At 36.2% G+C, this 17,469-nt stretch overlaps 1 protein-coding gene across 1 annotated transcript in view; it reads right to left on the bottom strand.

The window, feature by feature from the left end:
* The window catches only part of OTOGL (otogelin like), an 87,854-nt gene that overhangs the window by 3,862 nt on the left and 66,523 nt on the right, over positions 1-17,469 (bottom strand). The window contains exons 37-53 of the mRNA XM_071803950.1: positions 17,172-17,195; positions 16,953-17,045; positions 16,076-16,265; positions 15,245-15,459; positions 13,210-13,351; positions 12,685-12,870; positions 11,981-12,193; positions 10,989-11,093; positions 10,574-10,681; positions 10,109-10,210; positions 9,058-9,162; positions 8,933-8,973; positions 7,914-7,977; positions 6,484-6,662; positions 6,043-6,147; positions 5,070-5,189; positions 3,098-3,143 (exon numbers count right to left, since the gene is read on the bottom strand). Coding sequence (XP_071660051.1) covers positions 3,098-3,143; positions 5,070-5,189; positions 6,043-6,147; positions 6,484-6,662; positions 7,914-7,977; positions 8,933-8,973; positions 9,058-9,162; positions 10,109-10,210; positions 10,574-10,681; positions 10,989-11,093; positions 11,981-12,193; positions 12,685-12,870; positions 13,210-13,351; positions 15,245-15,459; positions 16,076-16,265; positions 16,953-17,045; positions 17,172-17,195 — 2,038 coding nt within the window. The remainder of the gene's footprint in view (positions 1-3,097; positions 3,144-5,069; positions 5,190-6,042; positions 6,148-6,483; positions 6,663-7,913; positions 7,978-8,932; positions 8,974-9,057; positions 9,163-10,108; positions 10,211-10,573; positions 10,682-10,988; positions 11,094-11,980; positions 12,194-12,684; positions 12,871-13,209; positions 13,352-15,244; positions 15,460-16,075; positions 16,266-16,952; positions 17,046-17,171; positions 17,196-17,469) is intronic.

Below are 17,469 nucleotides of genomic sequence, written 5' to 3'. Positions count from 1 at the left end.
ATATAGAATAGTAAGCACTATTCAGCAGTTTCTCCACCTTTAGCACATGCTTTCATAGCTGGGTGTACACAAACCCAGCAACTTTTCTGTTCCCCAGAAGCTTGTGAGCACTTTGTTAAGATAAATGAGCTGTGAGCAAACAAGATGTCCAGCAACCACAGCTCCAGCGTGTATTTAAAAATCAGGCTGGCCATGGACTACAGCTAGATTTTATTCTGTGCATTGCAGGATCAAACAAGTTTCTGTTACTGAAGCAGCAGATCACTGTACAATGGAAGTTGTTATCCTACAGGGTCTTCGCTTTGCTTCCTCAACAACACTTAAGAAAAAGAAGTCCTGTGATATTTCCATCAGAAAGCACTTGCCAGTATGGACATGTGTAGGCAACACAGTCTGTACTTCTACAAGTTGTACAGAGGGATATATGACATTTCACCATATAAGGTGCTGATGTCTACTGAAAACTCTGCTGCTATACTTTCCTTGCTCCCACCTTCAGCTATCAAGAAGATCTGCATTCAGTATCAGGTGTGCTTTTCTCACTTACTCCTTATTTGAGCAAGGAGCTTCTGTGACTTACCTATCCTTAAAAGCAAATAATTACAATCGTAATGCCACAGTTCTGTAACATTCTGTAATTTCTGGTGCAAAGAACATTTATTAACATATAAATGTATGTTCCCCCACCTCCCAACATATTCATAACTTTGTAAAATGCATTATTTGTGTCAAAGAAATACAGCATAAATCCATATCTGCAAAGGTGAGACCGGGCATTAGTGCAAATTAAGGCAAAACCAGTTCATTCAGAGACCTGGAATCAGATTTAGAATATCTTGGTAACAGTATTCACGGTGACGGTATTTTTTTAAAGTAACATTTTTTACTAGAGCTACGCTGCTCAGTAAGTTCACGTATTAAAACCAATTTCAGAAGTGGACAGGAGGAGGAACCATCAGCATCATATACCATAAATGACTAATTCTGACAGATGCTGAGCAGTGAACCCCAACCAGGCTTTAGGAAATTACTGATCTGGGAGGCTAACAGGGCATCAGCATCTCTCAGTATCAGCCCCAATACCATTAACTTCGCGGTAACATTTAACAGTGAGTACAGCTATATGCATATATCAAGCAGTGCTTAAACTAATATTAAAAAAAAAAAAAAAAAAAAAAAAACACATTATTAAAAGTAATACCTGGTTCACAATTAATACTATCAGTAGGCACTACTGGACTAATGGCAAAGGGCAATAGACCCAATCCAGAACCTGGCAGAATCATTAGGAATGTAAGTTTCTCATGAAATAAAAACATTTTTACATAAATGACATTTCATTAATTCTTACACTGCCAGCTGCAATTTATTTTTTAGCAAAAGATGATGAACTTTCCTGTTAGTCTTCCAAATTTAGAAACTCTGCAGCTGCTTCAAGTCTCACTAAGTATGGCCTAAACTTTATTGCTCTCCTGGTTAACACAAAATTGGAATGATGCTTCCTTGTAAATCGAACATGTGCAATGAGTCTCTCTAAGGCAAGGTAAGAATTAAATATATGCTCTCACTTCTGCATGCATTGAATCAAGCTCTTTTAGAAAGATTATTTGTTCCCATTAAAACCCCAAGGTGTTGCAAGCTCTATTTGTAAGTACTCTTTTTAACTGCTTCACCACAAGGCACATGCTTTTAGTTAAAACAAAATAAAATAGCATATCATGTAGGAATTATATCTGGGTTTGTAGCAGCCACCTCAGCAAGTATTTCTGAAGTATAACGATGCCTTTCCTGAGGCCACAGCATATAGCCAAAATTAGAAATCTTCCTGGTCAACAGAAAGCCAGTAACCACTAATAATTTAGGTAATTTGGGGAAATTTATTAAATATTTTTCAACACAGCTTATCTCATCAGAGAAAAAATACCGAATAATAAGATTTCAGTGCAATTCTGGTACAAGACTTCGCTGCTTCTCATTCAAAAAAAAAAGAAGAAGTATTTTGTTGTATTAAAATAGCTTTTATTTTCTACGTTTCGGGTACAATAGAACAAGAATACTTGCAATTTACTTTCAAAGCTTAGCATATCTTGGAAACCTGACGATTGTTTAATGTTTAATAAATATTAATATTTCCCCTTATATCACCAAATTATTTACAATATGTTGCACTTCTGAATTTTAATAACTGTGCAATGCACTTATGTCTGTGACTTCCTTTTCAATATTATCAAATAAAGGCTTGCCTAAAAATGTTCCAAAAACTAATTTTCTTATAATGTTCAACACAAAAAAAAAAGGCTAAAAAAAAAGGAGGGAGGAGGATTTTCCGTGGCATTTAACAAGTTTTTGCTCTACACAATTAGTTTTACACAACAGTGTTCTATTTTTATGTATACATAATTAAATAGCTTGATAATAAAACATTTTCTAGTCAAAACTGCAGAGAAAAACAGTTCTCAACTTTTGAAATTACATGTCTTATGAAACCTTTATATTAGGTTTCATCACAATTCTTCATGTTTTAAAGTTACACACTCAGAAAATGTGAATATATTCCCAGATAGTAAAAAAGTCAAATTTATGTAATGGTTGCTAATATCAGTATTACTATAAATTTTCCTCATTTGGAATTAAAAATTAAAAAAAAAAAAAATTCCAATATTTTAGCCCTAGAAAATACATACTTGTGATAAAGAATAAATTGATAAGTTTACAGACATATTTCAAAACAACAAATTAGGAATCAATTTTAGGGAAGTAAATCCTTATCCTTTTTGTGAAAATCATATTTTAGAGGCAGTTTAGGAAGAAAGAGAATGTTTTCATTATTTCAGTTGGGTTAACTTCTTATCTTCCACAGGTTATATTTGGAGAAATTTGGTTATACTCCAGAACAACAGTGCTAAAAATCACCAAGTCAGCAGCCAAATGAAGCAAGACCTTATAATAGGAATAGTTAGTTAACTATAACATTTTTATGTGATTTGGGGAGGGACTGCATGCTTTTTCCTTCTTTAGGTCCCAGCAACTGAGGTTAAAAAACAAGCCCTCCAAAACCAAAGCCAAACTAGCATGTACTGCAGCCTTCAGCACTTACAAGTCTTGCAGCAGCCATCATTGTACGTCTGCACAATTCCTCCGTTCTAGGAAAATAAGAGGAGAATATATCAAAAAAGACTGTGCCCAATGCAAAAGTGAATTGTATCTCAAGACATTCCATGTTTTAAATATGTCCAACTAATAAAAGATAATATCACTGAAATCTAGATAATTGCACAGATATAATCGGCAGAAGGTTTGGTTCACAAATTCTTTACAGCCTTTGACATTGAAAACAAACTTGTCACTGCTTATCTGAGCTGATCTAGTCTCCTTTGAATAAGCCACTTTGTTTCTATGAGCATCTCTTTATGTCATCCACTACCATCTATTTCCTCACCACTGAGATTTATTAGGATAGTTCAAAAAATTCATGTATGCAACTTTGCTGATGGTTTACACTGATCATATGCCAAGGAGAAAATTAATACCTAATAAGTAGCTCTTTACAATATTAACTATATATGTGTATGTACACACTTTTGAAAGAGAACTTTAGCTGCAGAATTTCAGAACCTTCGGTGTGCTCAATTCTTTTTCTCAGTTATAGTCTGTTATTGATTTCTCCTAAAATTGCTTGTTAGCTAGAAAGTAGAAATGCATGACAGTGAAGAAAATGTCCTTTTGAGACGAAGAAACAGAGAGACTGATTCAGAACCGGTCAGAATGTGTGCAAGCAATAAACATGCACCCAGAATTTTAGTATATGGCTCAGATCTCTCTGTCAAACAGACAACTGAACACAAATAGCACCGTTACAGCAGCAGCAGACAAAAGCCCTTTTAAAACTTCCATCTTTTCATGCCAGCATACATACTTTATCTCATTACTGAAAAAATACTGAATTATTTTTTCAAAACTTCTTAAAAGAGCACTTAAACTCGGCCTCTTAAATCCCTGGTCCCAAGCTGCCTGTCAGAAGAGCTTTCTCCTCGACTGCTGGCTCAAGTTTATGCTCAGTATCTCTGAAAAATAGGTCAGACTGAGTCAAGACATGAATTTCAGGGTTTCATTCTTTAAAATCTTAACCATTATTGCTAAGGAAAGATCCTAATAGACATTGGCAAAAAGGGTTCCAAGGAAGAAACTAGAGCATAAAGTCAAAGTAGAACAAACATTAATTTTAGATAGAATGCCTTCTTCAGGACTGGAATAAATAAGGACTTTCTGAAAAAAAAAGCAACGCGTAAATAGGACTTGTGCTAAATTTGTAATCTGTAGTCAAGGCAGCAATGGTACTTACCCTCTCTACATGTATATTTATTTTATTTTTATTTGTAGCTTATATTAACTATATGGTGTACTACAAGTGCAAGAAGTATAAGAAGTAGTATAAAGTTAAAGAAGTGTTAAATTAGGAATTAAAATTGTAAACAAACACATGATGTACATGAAGCATCCACATTCTTCAAACCAGTTTATATGTATATGCCAAATTTACATTTTTAGATATATGATGAAGGTAGATACCCATTCTTGCATGACAGATATTTTTTGTTATGTTACACAATGGTTAGTTTAAGAGACAATAAAGTTTATATATACTCTGTCATCTTTCTCGTCTTTGCACAGCTTAAGGAATTTTAAATATAGCCCACCTTGACCTCCAGCATTTCTGAATTGTCTGATCCAATTTATTCAGTGTATGTGCACTATGAACTTGGTAAAGTGCTATTCCAAACTAAGACATGGTGATTAGCACTTTATGTAATGGTATCTCAAACATTATTCCAATTCCACAATACTTAAACATCAGTTATCATTAAGACAAACTTTCATACTCCTCACAGATATTTTGTCAGTCAAAAATCAAACAGGAACATAGAAAACAACACTGTAAATTGCTCACTTACATGTTTTTACTTACCACTTTTTCAGTTTAAAGAAAGTGCATGTGGTGTGCATGCACTGTCAAGTGTAAACCAAACTCCAGATCAGGTATTGTCACTTACCTCACCCAAAGTACAAACCTTTGTACACTCAGTGTCATTAAAAGGAGGGCAGACAACACCTGATGCCAGTATGACAGCCCCTACAGCACTCTTTGCACACTTGTAGTTGGTGCAGTTGGAGCTCCACGTGCTCCCTTCCTGAATACATAAAACAAAACCATTGACAGGAAAAAAAACAAAACAAAACAAACAAACAAACAAACAAAACTTTCCAGCTTTATCTTCAACCCCAAATGTCTGAAAAAGTGGTGCATTCATGCTATATCACCTACTGCAGTGGAAAGTTTGCTGCAGACCACCCAAGGGCAGCAAAGGGAAAGACTGTTCTCTAGATACCAGTGGCTACTCCTGCCCAGATCCATGGCTCTAGTCTCCAGCATGATGCTCAGCACAGCTTCCCTAGTGCAGAACAAAAGGGTTCTGGGCCAGAAAAAAGGTCTGGTAGTTTCTTTTGCTCCAAAAGCAATGGCAAACATGAAACAAGTCATGGTCGCATCTAAATTTCCTCATATGTGGATGCTGGAACACACCATCAGGATCCTGAACCCCAGTGCTTCAGTTTGTACATTTTCCTTCTGTAGCAACCAAAATGAAGAGAAGAGTGGGCCTGGGAAGAGGGGGACATAGGAGTCCTGATGTGGACTCAGAAACTACTAACTCATCTAAATCCCAGTGTATGGTTTTTTCAATTTGAACCCTGCCCTGCATTTAGAGCATATCCAGCCTTGAGCAAATGCTGACATTCACGTATCTTTGTAGAACATATTACAACCAATAAAATGAAATAAGGTGTTCACCTAGAGTGAAATGACAAGTCTTTAAATAAACAGGCTTTTTCCTATCATATACCATAAATATTCCCTAAATGCATAGCCAGCAGTTAGCAAGTATGAAGGAGGACACGCTGTGTGAGTTAACTGAGAAGTGACTGTCAGATGCCTGTTTAGCATATCATCATGGCTATTTTCTACCTCTGCCCAAAGGCACTTACCTCATACACAATCAGTGTTCCATTCTCAGTATGAAAAGAGCAGGACACATTTTGGCAGGTACCGCAACAAGTATGGTGACTGGAGGAAGGAATATATATTTGATGCTGGAAAGAAATTAAAAAAATTAAAAAAATTTAAAAAAGGAAAAAATTCAACATACAGTATATGAAAATCAATTGATTTCTGAAACTCAAAATACCAAGAGAAACAACATATAAATGGATGAATGCATGTGTTTACATACTCTGATATGCTTAAATATGGTGCTAGAAATTACATCTCAGAATAATCCTAGAGACAAAAGGTACACATCATCACTATTAAGTTCTCAAGCTCTTGCTGAACAAACAGGACTAGCAAAAGTCTTCACTTTGACTTCAACCCTAATTGTGTGGTTGTTCTCACAAATTGCATCATTCCTGTATTTTACGGATACTCACCGCTTCACATTGCTGGGAGCAGTTCACCATTGTAAAATGCATGGCATTGTATCCTGTGTTCTGGTCTTTTTCTTGTAAACACTGTACAGTGTAACAAAGGTCTCCATCCAAGTACTGAATCACTGATTGTCCAGGATTCAGTACTGTGACCTCTTGGAAGATGCACACATCATCCTTCTCTAACACCAAAAGAAACAAATGTTACCAGAAGGGGGAAAAAATCATCAAGCAAACTAACAGAATCACTGAAGACAAAAGCAGGGCAAAGTCCTACTCTCTGCTAAAGTTTGCTCACTTTTAGACTTGATTGGTCTGTGATTTTGATTACCAAGCAAGGAGTGGGGGGATACATAATTCAGTTTAGGAAAATGCTACAAAATGCAAAACTGTCTAAAATGAATAGTGTTACTATCATGGAAGTAACAAAAGTATCTATTGTTCTTATTTCGAAAGAGTTCTAATATTTAACATTAGGCTAAGCACACTGTATGAATTATTCTGTACATCACAAAATGTAGCCTTTCTGTCAATTAAAATAGTATCTCTACAGTTAACTGTTGGAAACAACCATGCTCAAGCTGTGCTCGAAGTGTGTGCTTTGCTCCCAGAGGTAATTTAGCCTGGGCTGCAGTGAGGATTGCAGCACACCTGAAGAACCTCCATGCACAGTACAGCTGAAATTTGGTCTACGTGGGGTAGCTGAGTGAGGGAAGGGAGCAGAGATTGGATCTTAAGACTGGGCACCTGCCCTTGTGCTGTCTGACAGGTCTGTGAGATGTCATCTCCTTTGTGCTTGATAGTTCAACATGCAGTTGAACATGAGCCAACAGTGTTTGAACATGAGCCAACAGTGTACCAGGGGAGATTTAGGTTGGACATTAGGAAAAGGTTCTTCACCCAGAGGATGGTGGAGCACTGGAACAGGCTCCCCAGAGAGGTGTCATGGCCTCAGGCCTGACAGTATTCAAGAAGAGATTGGACAACGTCCTTAGACATATGGTGTGAATTTGGGGTTTGTCCTGTACAGAGACAGGAGTTGGACTTGATGATCCTTGTGGGTCCCTCCCAACTCAGGACATAATATGACAGTGAGCTGGGAGCAACTGCACTGCTGAGACTCAACAAAGGTTCAGACCCTGCTTCCTATCTGCCTCTTGCCATAGAGACAGTACCTGGCTCTGAAACCATGGGTAGTTTTACAACACTCCTGTGCCCCACCAATACAGACATAAAATGGATGGGCTGGCAGACAAAGTATCATCTTCAGAAAAGAGAGCATAATTGCATAGATAGGCAGACATCCAGAAAATCGAGATAATAGAATGTTTATGTTTGAGAAGGTTGTTATGGTCCTATTTCTGCTTTCTTTGTGTGCCCTTTTTACTAAAAACCAAAAAAAGAAAAAACAGATAGCAATATGAAAAAGTTACCACAAATGTAGTGAGTGCATCCACAAGCACTGGAAACACTACTATCTATTCTTTTAACTTCTCCCTGAGTATAAAAATATAAAAGAGTTTTCAAAGTCATACACAATTAAATGTAGGCTAAATAGACAATTTTTCTCTAAAAATGTAAAATATTACTTTCCTTACTTCCACTCCTGCTTTAATGAAAGAGAAAAATTGCAACGCATTCAAGGAACAGCAGCATATTCAGAGTTATTCAAAGTATTTGTCTCTTTAAAATGAGCAAAGGACTTCATTTTCCTCTAGGAATGCATATAAAGACCAGAGGGGCTAAAGAGCATTTTTTTTTCTAAAGAAAAAATTATTTCAATCATAAACATATTAGCAGAGGACTGCCTTCTATGAATTTTCTTCCAAAAGATCGGTGAAAACTATTCAAATATGTAGCTCCTGCTCAGACTTTACATTATGCAGTCTTCACAGAAAGGTAAGAGAAAGTCAAGCTACAGGTACTACCCCGTCACTGTGGTAATAATGGGAGTTTCAAAATTTACTCATAATTGTTTTCCAGATCACAGTCTCTATTACAAGAAGGTATGTGAAGAGCAAGACGTTTATGATTTCTTATATCAGCTAAATTCTGTAATGTTAAATCATTTTAATTAAAAGCATAAATGATTAACAAAATAACACATTTCTCTAGATGATACATATGATCATAAAGCTAATTCCTGATTAATTATTAAAAGCAGTTGGGAATTATTTACATGGAAAACCTTCCCAGCATATTGCTTCTAGTCAGCATTGCACAGGATAATATTACAGTTGTTTTTTTCTTTTGATGTTTTTGATGTCTTAGAACACACAAAGTGAAATTTCCCCAAGGAACAGTTGACAACACTGGGCAGATGCCTGATGGAGTTACAGCCTGTCCCTGTTCAGCCTTATCACACTGTACAATTAATTGAAACAAGGAAAGGAAAGGCAGGAGCAAGAGGGCTGAACATCACTAATAAAAATATCTAAAAGACAGTGCTTACCAATTTACAGGTCAGCATAGCAGTGTTTTCACAGCTACATTCTGAGAACAAGAAAAGTATATTAGTCAGTTAGCTAATCGTTAGCTTTTGTTAACAGCAATGATAAGGAATAAAGAACTGATTACCACAGTGCCATTCTGGACAACACTGCCCAGGTATTCTTTCCTTCACAAGTGTCATTTCATCTGTGCAATTCATAGGAGGCTCAGAACAAAGATTTTCATCACAAACTAAATGGAGGGAAAATACATGTATGAGAATTTACTCTTTTTTTTTTCTCTCATCTACTAATGTGCTGTAAAGCACATTTCTGTAAGATAACAGGGAGCAACTGCCCTCCTGGGATGACACTATGAAGAAAATACTTGTCTGTCTTATTGGAGGTGGCTTCCTGGACTCTGGAAGAAGACTACAGACTAAGATCTAATTTTCTACCTGCCAGAATTTGGCAAAACGGGTGCCAAACACCTTTGCAGAAACTTTCACCTGGGTACAAGTGCTAGGAAAAGGAAAGAACCCAAATATGGAACCAGCTGAAGAAAAAATTACTGAACTCCAAACTTATTGGAAGACAATCTAACTACTTAAAATTACCCAAAAGCTGCAATAGGAGAGAAATTAATCAAAACTAAGTAGTTGCCCTTGTAGACAGTACTAAGAATGTACAGCACAGTTTGTTTTAGGAGGCTACCAAAGAGACTACATTACACTGCAAATATTTTTCTTCTGGCTGCTCATTGTCTGAATAGTAGTAAGCCCAGGAGTATTTGAAACCCTTGGCCTACTCCTTCCCCTAAAAGCTAAAAGTGTGAAGAAACTGCCTAAACACTAATGAATGGTACAATAGAACAACAACATAGAGACAACTGGATATTTATACTCCAAGAATGGGATTCAGTTCCATGGTAACAAATAGGCATTTAGATCACCCTGAAAGTGCCTATATACTGTCTTGTGAACTAAATAACCTCTTCAGACTCCACTGACTGGGTTGATTAGACCACCACTGAGTATACCAAGAACTTTGAACCTAACTCAAATGCAGACACCCTCATTTAGCTTTCAATTCCTATCTGAAGCCCACCCTAAATGATGAATCAAAAAGATATCCACACACACAGACTGTCATTTTTACTAAATCTGGTAACTTATTAAACTGACAATTATCACACTCACCACAGTAGTAATGAGGACAACAGTAATGTATGGTATGAAGGTCTACAGTGAGAATTTCCCCTTCATTACACAATGGAACTGGCTCAATACAGGATTCACAAACTAAATTTTAAAAAAAATCAGACATTTACAAAGTTTTAAATAATAAAAAGTTAGCACATGTGAATTCTATTTAACAAGCTATATAAAAATTATGTTTGCTACTTGGATAACTGAGGTTTTATGGATTGACATTAAAATATAAAAATATCGCAAAGTTCAAGTATGAGGTTCAAAATGATGTTAGAAACAAAAGATCCCAGCACCCAAGAATAATTCATGCTCCAGTCAGCCTGACTTGTGTGAAGTCTTGCTGACATCTCCAAGAATTCCTGGCTTAATTTGTTAGGTTTAGAACTGTAGACTGTTTTCATAAATACCTGGCTATTTCTTAGTTATTCATAAAAATTTTAGAGACTTTTTTACCACAGAGATAAGAGAAACAACAGGGATCTTCCTGTTTTGCTTCAACAATAAATTGATCTTCTCTGCAGTCCAGCTGGGAAGCATTGAAACAAATTGAAGGATCACATTCTGTAGGATGCAAAATAAACAGTCTTTTTAAAAGAGTCAGAGAAACAATACTAAAAAAAAAAAAAAAAACAGATAAAGAAAATCTATTCTTCATCTCCTTATTATAACAATATATCCCAAGATGACTGCAAATCAAAAGTGACACAAAAAATACTCGAGTGAGAAAAAGAAATACATAATTGCCTGGTGCTATTTAGAGTGTCCCATTCTGTTAACAATCAAAACAGCTTGCAGGACAGATTTTCTTACAGCACATAATACAAGTATGGAAAATGTCCCAGTAACTGTGGTTTTGTGTTTCCCTTACCACAACGGTACTGTGGACAGCAGGAGAGAGGGTGGTAGCCCACCACTAATTTTTCATTGGGTTCGCAAGTTGGAATAATGGTATCACACAAGGACATGTTACATTCTGTGGGATAAAAAGACAATCAATTTCATCATATTTGAACAGATACAAGTGCAGACCCTATAGTTTGAGATATTTATACCATCTAGTATAGAGATCCACAACCTAAGAGAAGCCCAAGTCAGCTTGAAGTACACTCCATACCATGATGTAAACCTTCAGGCTCAGCTTGGGGCTGGTATAGTTCCCTTTACATGGCGCTGAGCAAGCACAGTTATGCCCCTCTTACAGCAAGTATTTACTTGCTCTCCTTCCTACACATGAAGTCAGCTAAAATTTGCCAGAGAAAATATTCCCCAAGTAAATTGACAATACAGTGTCGGTTACAGGTATCTAACTGATAAGCAAAAGCACCATGACAGCTGGACCATTTGTTCTCATTTTCCCTGAAGATGTTGTGAAGAATTAAGTATCTTTAGCTTGACATTTTTTTCTAACAACTATGGCCAGACTGAATACTAGTATTCAGTGATCAGGTCACAGAATACTGCTTCTGGGAAACAGCAGCAGGTCAGAGGATACTGCTCTTGACACCAAAGCAGTAATAAGAAAAGTGCTTCAGCACACATGGCTCTGATGACTGTGCCAACTAGCAAGTTACTTCTGTCATTGAGTATTTATCAATTTCTTTTGAAGTTCCACCCAAGAGCTCAAAACCAAATTTTTAACAGAAGTTTTGTTTTACAAGTGGACTTCTAAGAAAAAAAAAATAAATCAGTCCATTCGTAGAAAGAAAACAAACCTGCTTCTCTGGCCCAACAAGCCACAAGTACCTAAAAATCAGGTCTGAAAAATGTTACATCAAACCCTCTCTAAAGATTATCATCTGTCAGAGAATGTCAAGCACTTTACTTTATACTTCTGTTACTGAAAACAAGTGTGGTACATACCACAAACTTTCTTTGGACAACAAGCTCTCTCCTCAATGATATGGACGATAACTTCCCCTTCTCTTTCACAGACTGGTGGTGGATCTTCATGACATTCAGGTTCTACGGCAACAATGCTTCCATTTTCTAAACAATTGTACATGCAACAGCCTCTCATGGACCCATTCCAGGTCTCCCCAGCAGAGCGGGGTTGTCCTTTGTTATCTGTACACGCTGAGAGAAAAACATTATATCCCTTCAACAAATAGAGAGTGCAGATTTCCCGCAAGCAGCTCTCAGTTGTAGAAAATTAATGCATAAAATAAAAGCACTGTTGAGCATTATGATCAAGGAATCTGAGAAAATATGACGACCTTAAAAACTCCAAATGGACAAATACTTTACTATTGGTGAAAATAAATACTGAGTGCAAGGGAAAGAACCTGCCCATGCTTTTCCTTTCTGAGGACACCAGAAAATAGTCTGGGAGCTAGGGAAGAATGACCATCATTTTTCCCCCACAGAAGTCCATCAGCACAGGGCCTTCAGTCCAAGTCAACTGAAAGCACAAAATCCTGTAGCTTGAGATACAGCTGGACTCTGTTGAATGGACCTGTACCAGAATCACACTTGCTGAGGACTAACACAGAACTTAAACATAGATTACAATGAGCTGCAGTTAATATTAGCATAACTGCAAAACCACTCTGTCCTGCTTTACTTACTACATTTTTCTTCTGGTATACAGAGGTCAGAGTCGGTTCTATGCAGAATAGTGCCATTTTTACACACACAGTCTTCCCTTAAATATGAACAGTGAGAATCTTCATAGAACCACTTATTCAAGCATGTCTTGGCTTCACAGGGTTGCACACAAGGCTGATATTCCTTCCCCTCAGGACAACTCAATGCTGAAAGTCATAAAAATAGGACATTGGGTGCTGCTGTCATTCAGCATTTCATTGGATAAACAGCCAGTAAGAACAAGTGAGTGTATCATCATAGAAAGCATACATTTATATGTTTAACAGTACCTTAGGTAAGAAACTCATTTAATCAAGATTAAAACGGATTCACGACACTTTGACTAAAACAATAAATCTTAAGAACTTGTACCCTGATTTACTAATGCTGTGATAGAATGAGATGGTATTTCCAATAACAATAGATTTTTATTTTTTTTAACTCATCACTAAACACTACAGCAGTTTAAAGTCACACTGGGGTATAGAACATGGCTGTCTGCTTACAGCAATAATCAGATGTCCTCCATTTAATGCAGATGTTGTGCTTGTTGCATAAAGCCACATATGCAGAAAGTGCATCACACTCATAATTCCAAAAATAAGTACTGTTGATCCACATCTTCTCACAAAACTCCTGTGGTGAAACCTAGGAACATATTGTAATTGAGATTTAACATGTAGAAAAGCTTTCTGTAATTAAAATGAATCATTAATTACAATAAATAATACAGCTGGAAGGGGAAAAATCACAAAGAGTGTTTAAAATAAAAATATAATCTTTTTTCAGAACACTCATTCTGCAAAACTTAAACTACCAGAGTTTTTTATGTTCATCAGTAGGCACAGAACACAACTCTAATAAGATTGTCACTCTACTTACAAGAATTTCTACAGTCTAGCCCTGTCAGCTAAAAGTCAACAATCTCAGCTAAACATTGCTGCTATACCTTCCATAAATCCTTGATGGCATCAAATTATTACCAAATGTTCTCTTTCTGTGTCTATAAGACCTGATAGCCTATGTTACTGGGTGTAAATGCAGGTGGTCCAACCTATCTTATTTCTGTCATTTTTATTTGCATAAGCTTACGACAAGATGGAAAAAATCAGATTTTGTTTCATTCTGCCTGTTCAATACAGAGCTGCAGCCCAGCTCTCCCTGTGGTTTCAGCAAACCTTCAAGCAGTCGCTCACTTCTGCCAGAAAGTTCATTACACTGATAACTCTGTTACGTATCCTTGTCCAGTTTCTTCATAGCTGTGAAGTACACAATACACTCCATCCACTCTGATTCTGCCACCATTGGGTTTAGGAAAGAAAACAAATTTCACAATGGATGAACAAAATGTTTCGCCATTTTGATGTTATGTCAGGTTTTGTTATAAACCAGGAAAAGATGCAATTGCATTGTATCAGAGGCTATGAGGCTTGTCCTGGAAGCACATAAGAAGTAGGAATTCTGACTATTCAGATTAACTTTCGTTATTTTAGAATAAGATATTTTAAAACAATTATGAAAAGCATCATGCTACCCACTGGTACTCTTCTCCCTTCTTGATTGCAAACTACTTAACACTGCTTCTTCCCATTAGGTTTCTGTGGCATATATCTATTAATATTTTAAAAATAAATACACAAATAAATAAATAAAATCTCTTTAACTCCTTTCTTTCAGAAGAACTCCCTCCATTTTTTTCCGTCTGAGGAAGGTGAAGAGAGGTCTTGGCAGTTTGAAGGAAGAGGCTCAGCTGCCTGTAGTACCTTTAACAGCATTTGTCTGTGATGAAAACCGAAGAGTAACACAATGCAAACCAAGGTTGGGAAGGTAGAACAGCAAGAAATGAATCAGGAATCTGGACACATTTGCCTCTGAGAAAGAAAGGGTCATTGAGTAATCAATCCTTTTTATTTTAAATTAAGTGGGAAAAGTATGTCAGACCTCAGAGATTTGGGTCTTCCTTGTTTCCCATTCCTAGAAACAGCTACACTGCACTACCCAACTCTAGCGGTAGTCTGCATGCTACAGCTATATCCCCCTCAGAAAGTACAATGTCCAGAAAAAAAATTATCATAATTTCTTTTAGAAATACTACCAAATTGTCAACATAATAGTGACTACATCAAAATTTGCTTAACTGGAAATTTCTTTAGTCCAATTAGTCTCAGACTGGATGAGTTGCTGTTGTGTGTGGCAGAAGCATGAGACTTTCCATTCTAGTGACCCATGTCACGCCTTTATTAAAAATAACTCTCTTGGAATGTGTTTGTGTTGAGATGATAATCTGGTATCTTGACTTGGAGCTTTGCCTACTCAATAATTTAAGAAACAACATGATAGCACAGGGATCCATATAGATGTGTGTTTACAATGGACAACATGCCAGCAGTATTAAAGCCAATATGACTGAAGTATTAAAGGCACTCATCCAGTTGTCAGTTCATGAAAGTAAGCAAAACATAAAAATGTGCATCTGTCTTTTCTTAACTATACATGTTTTATTTAATTTTCATCTGGAATTTCTCTGATCTTCATACTCACTTGCTTGTGACAAGGGATGAAAACACTTCTGTTTAACAGTTCCATACAGTATGTGCAGTTATCTTCAGTACAGTTTCTCACTGGTCTCCTGGTTGTTACATCAAGTGATTTCTCAATTTCCCAACTCTTAACGAACACTTCAATTTCCGCCATACTTGTAATTATGGTCCTATTTTGCATTTTCAGGTCATCGGTAGGGTCTCCATTACACACCCCTGGAAACAGAGCATCACATTCAGAGCACAAACAAACAAGACATAGCGCTTCCTTTGGGAAAGAAAAACACTCTTAGTAAGGTAAGATTAACATTGCATCAGGCTCACCTGTGAGACATAGTCATCTGAATTTGTACATGAAAGCAGATATATGTCCACTTGTGATTTTAGTTGTCAGCTCAACAGCTTAGCAAAACAAGCAGCTCATACAATAGAAGTGATGATATTTTTCACAACAATGAATTTACTTTTGAGAAAAACTGCTATCCAACTGCCACTTCTCTACTGGAAACTTTTCCGTTTACTTGACTTCAATTATATTCTTAAACACAGGCAGAAGACAAGTACATTTTTTTGCCGTTAATTAAACACAATATACTGATCATTACTTGCTCTGAGAACTACTTTATTAGCAAGTAGTGCTTTGAAACAGAATTATTGATTTATTATTGTTAATTAACAGAATTTCATGAGCCCACCTCAAATAGGATTGCCAGTGTAGTTAATGGAGGTCACAAAGAGAGTTATAGGGACAAAAGTCACAAACACAAAAGGGAGGTGTAAATTTTAAATGAGAAACTACTAAGTAAGAAAAAAATAGCCACCATAGCCTCACCACAAAGTCCTTCTGTCTTCATTGTTGTGTTAGAGTATAATCCATACTGAATATCTATGATGCCTGTGACATGAGCCCACTTGATGCTAATACCAGCTGGGGTATTAATGACATACATTGCACCAGTATCCTGAATACTCAGTCCTTCTTTTGAAAATGGTAATGATTGAAATACAGAATCCACTACTACCTAAAATAAACCAAATAGATTTTAGGGATAAAAACAGATTGTGATGACATCTTTACATCTTATAGCAAAAAACCCATTTTTTATGGTCTCTGCCACTGTTTAAGTCACAGTGCTTAAATCACAGTTTCCTGTCAGTGCCATTTCCTATAACTGCAAATGAAGTAGGCAGGAGAAAAAATAATTATATGGAAATATTTTCAAATTAAGGAAGCAATTAATCTCCTTCATCACATACCATATGATTAAAAACAAACAAACAAACAAACAAACAAACAAACAAATGAAACACCTCATGCTGGTTATTCAAAGTTATATGCTCTGACCTGTTATTGACCAGCAGGAAAGGTAGCTAAAGTATTTCTAAAGTATTTGTCACATCTTGGAACATTTCTGTCCAGTTCTAGATTATCTGGAAATGTAGTCTCAAGTATAAATGCCTTTTACAGCTTCTTTAAAATATAAAAAAAACTTTGAAGTGTCATTTTGGATAAATGACATGTAAGTGAAGCATGGTATTAGAAATGCGTGGTTTTTGATTCTAGCATACCATGAGCTGCTGGAAAACTGAACTGCAAAAGTAATCCCAGTTCTCTAATACACTCATTATCAGTCTGATCTATTGCATCGTGCAGCTCTCCAGCTGTCTTTTAAGTGTGCACGTAGTATATACTGGTGATACATACTTACCTTTCTTGCTAAACGATTGATAAGTAATTTATGTGTGCGTGTTGTTACATTTAGTTTCTTAAAGCAGAGCCCTGAAGTGCTTGCAGGTGGCACCTTGAAAGAAAAGTGACAAGTTTAGTTACTATTGTTTTTCTAATTGTCTACCAGTGCTATAGGGAATTTTTTCAATATGAGTAATATTAATGTGTTTTATAATTAGTAAAAGAAAAAAGTACTCACTAGTTTTCTTATTGAATTTGCACTCTGTAAAACATTAAAAAATATATTAGAAATGAAATTATAACTAGCAGTATTCTTATTTTACAAAAATCCATTGACTATTTTCTTTGTGTTTGAAGTTCTTCTACAATCAGCATCATAATTCAATTAATTTAATATGTTCCTTATAAATAAAAAACCCACACATTTCCCAGCTAGTGTAGTGCACCTTTCAATGGCCTATTTTTAGAAACTTAATTTACTTGTTAAAGATCTAATTCAAATGTGTTTAAGTGAAAAACAATACAGAAAAAGAAAA

Source organism: Patagioenas fasciata, chromosome 1, assembly GCF_037038585.1.
Source record: "Patagioenas fasciata isolate bPatFas1 chromosome 1, bPatFas1.hap1, whole genome shotgun sequence".
Taxonomy (NCBI): Eukaryota; Metazoa; Chordata; class Aves; order Columbiformes; family Columbidae; genus Patagioenas; species Patagioenas fasciata.
Note: the sequence above shows the minus strand (reverse complement) of the source record. Positions and strands in the feature narration are given on the sequence as shown.